Raw genomic sequence first — 7,341 nt, forward strand, 5'->3', positions numbered from 1 at the left:
CACCCACTGCATGGGACCACCCACCACCCACTGGGACCACCCACCACCCACTGGGACCACCCACCCACTGGGACCACCCACTGGGACCACCCACCCACTGGGAGACCACCCACCCACTGGGACCACCCACCCACTGGGACCACCACCCACCCACTGGGAGACCACAGACCCACTGGGAGACCACCCACCCACTGGGACCACCCACCCACTGGGACCACCCACCCACTGGGAGACCACCCACCCACTGGGACCACCCACCACCCACTGGGACCACCCACCCACTGGGAGACCACCCACCCACTGGGACCACCCACCACCCACTGGGACCACCCACCCACTGGGAGACCACCCACCCACTGGGACCACCCACCACCCACTGGGACCACCCACTGGGACCACCCACCCACTGGGACCACCCACTGGGACCACCCACCACCCACTGGGACCACCCACCACCCACTGGGACCACCCACCACCCACTGGGACCACCCACCACCCACTGGGAGACCACCCACCCAGTGGGACCACCCACCCACTGGGACCACCCACTGGGACCACCCACCACCCACTGGGACCACCCACCACCCACTGGGACCACCCACCACCCACTGGGAGACCACCCACCCAGTGGGACCACCCACCCACTGGGACCACCCACCCACTGGGACCACCCACTGGGACCACCCACCACCCACTGGGACCACCCACCACCCACTGGGAGACCACCCACCCACTGGGACCACCCACCACCCACTGGGACCACCCACCCACTGGGACCACCCACCACCCACTGGGTGACCACCCACCCACTGGGACCACCCACTGGGACCACCCACTGGGACCACCCACCCAGTGGGTGGGTGGTCCTTCTGCTGAGTGTCTGAGACCACTGCATGGGACCACCCACCACCCACTGGGACCACCCAGTAGAAGGACCACCCACTGAGTGTCTGAGACCACTGCATGGGACCACCCACCACCCACTGGGACCACCCACCCACTGGGACCACCCAGAGACCACCCACTGGGACCACCCAGTAGAAGGACCACCCACTGGGTGGTCCTTCTACTGAGTGTCTAAGGCCACTGGGACCACCCACTGAATGAACAGATGTTAATAGTTTACTCTATAATTGCTGCCAGCTGTTAGCATAAACGCCAGCTCCAGGGGCCGTCGCATAGGTTCACTTTAAATAGACGGTGTTTATATATATATATATATATATATATATATATATATATATATATATACGGACTTGGGAATGAAATAATTAATCGATTAATCGCTGTTAAGAAATTATTCAATTCAACTTAAAGGTATATTCAGTGATTTCACTTAATTCAAATATCACTTATTTTTTTTGTTTTGTTGTGATAATCCTCCCTACTATAGAATGTGCTGACCATATAAGGAGTTCCTCCCTGTCCCCAGTTAACCCCTGGGGGTAAAACAAAAACCTTAGGTTTCGTTTTTGACTCTCTATCCTGATTGGACGAAAGGCTTTGGGGTCCCAGCCAAAAACGAAACCTAAGGTTTTTTGAGTGAAATCACTGAATATACCTTTAACAATTAACAATTACTCGAAAGATTCTGCAGTTCTGTCATTGGTCGGTTTCCTGTGAATGTAATGCTGTCTGCGCACGCGCATGGCCGAGAAACGCACATGTGGCTTCCGTTTTTGTTACAATGCATCGACCCTTTTATTACATCAAACAAATAAACAATTAACGGCACCCTTTTCTGATTGGTCGATATCTGTACATCCTTATATTTTGCCATATCCTTCGACCAACCACATTGGACTCCTTGTCCTTCATTGGTGTTACTTGGGTCCGCCCTCTCTTCTGATTGGTCGATTTGTTTGGTTCCTCCTATTTTTGGCAATAACTTCAACCATGATGAACATTAAGGTGCGTTTGTCCGCTGCAGTAAACCAAGTGTATATTTGTAGTTGTACAAATGTACTGATTAATTGAAAATGGAGGACCCTGACATAAACTAGCAGTTTTTGAGTGGTGCAACAGGGGGCACTGTTGCACCACTCACTTCAGACCGGTCAGATCTAACCTTCGTTTAGATAGAATGTACCCATTCTAAATCTGCATACTGTGAAATAACATTTAGCAGATCTACAAGCTCACAACACATCGCATCACGATGTGTTGTGAGCTTGTAGATCTGACCGCAACGACAGGCCAGGGTCTTCAAACAAGATCGGCAGCCGTTTTTCTGCCCCCTCAATGTCGTATGACGTGGGAACAACTCCACATTTGGTATTATTTTAAAACTCTGACGTCATATTTGATGATGCGAGGTCTGAGGTGGAGTAGCAGTCGGCCTTTTAGAGGCACACGGCGACAGCACTACACACAGCGCTACACACAGCTAGCTACACACAGCGCTACACACAGCGCTACACACAGCTAGCTACACAGCGCTACACACAGGGCTACACTGCTAGCTACACACAGCGCTACACACAGCTAGCTACACACAGCGCTACACACAGCGCTACACACAGCTAGCTACACACATCGCTAGCTACACACAGCTATCTACACACAGCGCTACACACAGCGCTACACACAGCTAGCTACACACAGCGCTACACACAGCTAGCTACACACAGCTAGCTACACACAGCTAGCTACACACAGCGCTACACACAGCGACAGAGGAAACCTCTCCCAGGAAACCAACCAACCGTCCATCAGAGAAAAAGAAAGAGGGAAAAACAAGATCAGAATGGCGCCCCCCAGAGGTAAAGCGGGCACCAGGGGCAGGAAGCAGATCGCCGCGGAGAACGTGGCCACGCTCCGGTTCTACGGAGCCGTGGTCCTGGTGGCCACGGCCATATACGCCGGCGTCGGCCTCGTCCACTCCTACGAGTCGTCCACGTCCACGACGTGGGCGCTGCTGCCGCTGAGCGCGGCCGTCAACGCGCTCAGCCTCTACGGCATGTCGCGCATGGCCGAGGCCACGCGCTGCCCCGACAGCGGCGCCCTGCTGTCGGAGGGGGCGGACCTCAACGCCGCCGCCGCGGGCGACCACGACCACGAGGTGGTGGCGGGCGTGGCCGTGCACCTGAAGGACGTCATCCTGCTGACGGCCATCTTGCAGGTGGCGAGCGCCCTCTGCTGCCGCTACGTCTGGTGGCTCTGGCTGCTGGCGCCCGTCCGCGCGGTACACCTGCTGTGGAAGGCCTGGAGGGCTGTGGACGGCGGCTAAAGATCAAAAGTCATACGATTTGTCTCACACGTTACCGCAGTGAAATTTGTTCTCCGCATTTGACCCATCTCTCTTGGAGCAGTGAGCCGCAGCCAAGGAGCGGTGAGCTGCAGCCAAGGAGCGGTGAGCTGCAGCCAAGGAGCGGTGAGCTGCAGCCAAGGAGCGGTGAGCTGCAGCCAAGGAGCAGTGAGCTGCAGCCAAGGAGCGGTGAGCTGCAGCCAAGGAGCGGTGAGCTGCAGCCAAGGAGCGGTGAGCCGCAGCCAAGGAGCGGTGAGCCGCAGCCAAGGAGCGGTGAGCTGCAGCCAAGGAGCGGTGAGCCGCAGCCAAGGAGTGCTGAGCTGCAGCCAAGGAGCGGTGAGCTGCAGCCAAGGAGCGGTGAGCTGCAGCCAAGGAGCGGTGAGCTGCAGCCAAGGAGCGGTGAGCTGCAGCCAAGGAGCGGTGAGCTGCAGCCAAGGAGCGGTGAGCTGCAGCCAAGGAGCGGTGAGCCGCAGCCAAGGAGCGGTGAGCTGCAGCCAAGGAGCGGTGAGCCGCAGCCAAGGAGCAGTGAGCCGCAGCCAAGGAGCGGTGAGCTGCAGCCAAGGAGCGGTGAGCTGCAGCCAAGGAGCAGTGAGCTGCAGCCAAGGAGCAGTGAGCTGCAGCCAAGGAGCAGTGAGCTGCAGCCAAGGAGCGGTGAGCTGCAGCCAAGGAGCAGTGAGCTGCAGCCAAGGAGCAGTGAGCTGCAGCCAAGGAGCAGTGAGCTGCAGCCAAGGAGCGGTGAGCTGCAACGTGCGCCACGCTCAGGAATCATTTGATTAGTAGATTTGACCCCCCCAATCCAACCCATTGATGCTGAGTGTCAAGCAGGGAGGCACTGGGTCCCATTTTTACAGTCTTTGGTATGATGACCCGGCCGGGGATCGAACCCCGACCTCCCAGTCTCAGAGCGGACACTCTAACTAAAAGGCCACTGTCTGTCTGGTCGTGCTATGATTTTTTCCCCACCCTAAAACATTTGATCATCAGGTGTTATTGTTATATAAGGAGGAAGAGTGCTCAGCACCAAGGCAATGCAGTGAGCCCTGCCTGGTGCTGAACTGAACTGAAGCCACAGCTGTATAGTTGTATGATAAAGGGGGATACACCATTAATAATGAACTGAACTGAAGCCACAGCTGTATAGTTGTATGATAAAGGGGGATACACCATTCCACATCAAAATCACTCCAGAGTCGAAGCGCACTGAGCGCAGCTGGCAGCGTCGATTGAGCAACACTCGATGTCATTTCCGGTCGGCGCGTCGTTCAAAGTGGTCCCCCTCCATTTTAGAGGATGGGATAACTATAGGCGGGATCATTTTAGAGGATGGGATACAATAGGCGGGATCGTGAGGCCTGCAGTGTAATGCGAGAAACACGCAGAAGAGACCACTTCCTGCCCTAGCCAGAAGTGGTAGCCCCTCCATGTTTGAGCCACATCCTCTAGGCTGTGTATCGACGCGCGATGGATTCACTTTCTTAGCACGATCAAAGATTAGGGTTTTATAAGGTCCCCTAAAGACCCCAGATTGTCTCATTTTGAGGATAAAAAGGACCATTAAGCATAAAGGTCTGATCGGGATGTAGGTGTTTCTACCATGTGAGTAAAAGCAAAATGTTTCTCTCTTTTTTTTTTACTTCTGGGAGAGGCGGTATGTGGACATTAAAAATTAATTCTGAGACCTGATTCGGACCTGAGACCAGGATTCCACTAATAAACGATTCTGACAGTTTTCTGAAAGTTGTGTTTCTGTTTGTGGATGTCTCACAAAATAAACAAAACACTTTATGGAGCCGAGCCTGTTTGGACCTGTTTTAACGTCCTTTGAAATGTCTCCATTCTACAAACTGAATAAAAAAACGAAATCCATCAAACCCAACATACGTTATAATGTGACGACTGCACTGTATATCTCCTTTACAGACTCGTGAAATGAAGGAAACTGACCCCATGTTTTGTATATTGTGTATATTTTTATTTCACTACACATGACTGAATGCATGCACTGACGTTTATTACGAATAGGGGATTACATTGAGAATGAATGAATTGAATGAATGGTACATGATCAAGTCAAGAATGAATGCAGTCGTATTGGCATGACGTCGTCGGGTGCTTTGGCGTGGTGCCCCAATTAATGGAAGATCTGGTCAGGAGCCTGGAACCGGATCCTGCCGGTGGTGCCAGGGGTACCGGGGTCGGGTTGACCTGAACGGATAGCACAGGTGAGACAAGGAAGTGTAGGAGCCATCCTTTTAAGGGGCCCGGACATGAGACGCACTGATCTGGTTGGAGCAGGGAACTGATGCACTGATCTGGTTGGAGCAGGGAACTGAGTTGGGAGGTGACTGTCCGTTCCACCTCTCAGTTGGACTTTCGTTTTTTTAACTTACATTTGAATCCTTTACATATTTTCTGTATTTAGCAAGACAGGGTGAATCATGACTGATATCACATAATACTGTACCATGATGGGCACGGATGACCTGCTGGTTCAAATCATCTGTTTTTTTGTCCATTAATACATTTATCAAATTTGAAAGCACTATATTTCTAAAAACGAATGGAACATTTTCAGCCAAACATTGTGAATGGGGTTTCTAGGTGTAAGTATGTAGGGCTGTAGTATAGATACATTTTCAGCCAAACATTGTGAATGGGGTTTCTAGGTGTAAGTATGTAGGGCTGTAGTATAGCGGGCCAGAGTTTGTGATATTGCCATTGACAATGCAGTCGGCGTTTAAGTTAAATAAATCGGAACCTACAAAACATTTAAATGTAAAAAAAAGTTCCAGCTTCTGTCTCCGCATTAAAGCTGAATTATAAAAAGTGTTTTTGAACCACAATAAACAACATGTACAGAATACAGCCGCTAGAATTCTCACCAATACAAACCGCAGAGCACACATAACACCGGTACTGGCTGAACTACCCTGGCTCCCTATATCAAATCCAGAATCCATTTTAAAAATCCTTTTAACAACCTATAAAGCACCAGTGGTGGAAAGTAACTAAGTAATTTTACTTAAGTACTGTACTTAAGTACAATTTTGAGGTATTTGTGCTTTACTTGAGTATTTCCAATTTCCAGTACTTTTACTTCTACTCCACTACATCTCAGAGCCAACATTTGTACTTTTACTCCACTACAATTATTTGAAAACTTTAGTTACTTTAGTGATTTTAATTTTGATTAGAAAACATACATTAACCACTTCAACCCAATACATTTTGGCCATTTGAAAATAGCCGATCTACAAGCTCACAATGCGTCGCAACGCGACACATTGTGAGCTTGTAGATCGGCTATTTTCAATAGACTTTGTACACATTTTGAACTTGTGAAGTGGGACATTCTGCAATATGAGTACTTTTACTTTTAGTACTTTAAGTACATTTTGATGCCGATACTTTTGCACTTTTACTCAAGTACATTTTCAATTCCGTACTTTTACTTGTAAAGGAGTAGTTCTAAATTGCAGTATTGGCACTTTTACTTAAGTAAAACAATTGAGTACTTTTTCCACCACTGTAAAGCACTACATGACCTAGCCCCAGTTTATATCACAGACTTACTGGTGGCAAAACCATATGTTAGACCCCTCAGGTCCTCTGACAGAGGCCTCCTGAATATTCCTGTGACAAAACTGAAAACCAAAGGGCCTTTGCAGTGGTTAATCCCACACTGTGGAACGCCCTACCCATATCAATTAAAAATGCAGTCAAAGGTTTCAAGGCCAAGTTAAAAAGTCACTTATTTAGGTTACATTTTATCTTGTAAACTTTTATTTTGACCATCATTGTTGTCAATTTATGTTTCTGCTCTTATTCAGGGGCGGCCTTAGGAATCTGGAGGCCCGTTTCAAGACCAAATATGAGGCCCCCATATACCTATGACATCATTATTTTGTTGATACAGCCGTATGTTGATACGAATAGTTTGACTGTTCAATATCACACGCAGCCATTACTCTCCACAATTAGCAACAACAACACCTTTCCTCATCCTGTCGTCCCTTCACAATTAAAGTGTCTCCCCTTTACCTCCCAATGCTGCACATTTTACCATGTTATTTACATAAAATAGGTGTAACTTT

The 7,341-nt window shown here is 50.0% G+C and overlaps 1 protein-coding gene across 1 annotated transcript; it reads left to right on the forward strand.

Moving 5' to 3' along the window:
- Positions 1 to 2,746: 2,746 nt before the first annotated feature.
- Positions 2,747 to 3,229, forward strand: LOC310870650 (transmembrane protein 208-like; the record flags this gene model as incomplete). The annotated part of the gene is made up of 1 exon (XM_083781919.1): positions 2,747 to 3,229. One exon carries the CDS (start codon positions 2,747 to 2,749, stop codon positions 3,227 to 3,229), a length of 483 nt encoding a protein of 160 aa, XP_083638045.1.
- Positions 3,230 to 7,341: the final 4,112 nt, after the last annotated feature.

The sequence above is a fragment of the Protomyctophum parallelum genome (genome assembly GCF_964188405.1).
Source record: "Protomyctophum parallelum genome assembly, chromosome: 14".
Lineage (NCBI taxonomy): Eukaryota > Metazoa > Chordata > Actinopteri > Myctophiformes > Myctophidae > Protomyctophum > Protomyctophum parallelum.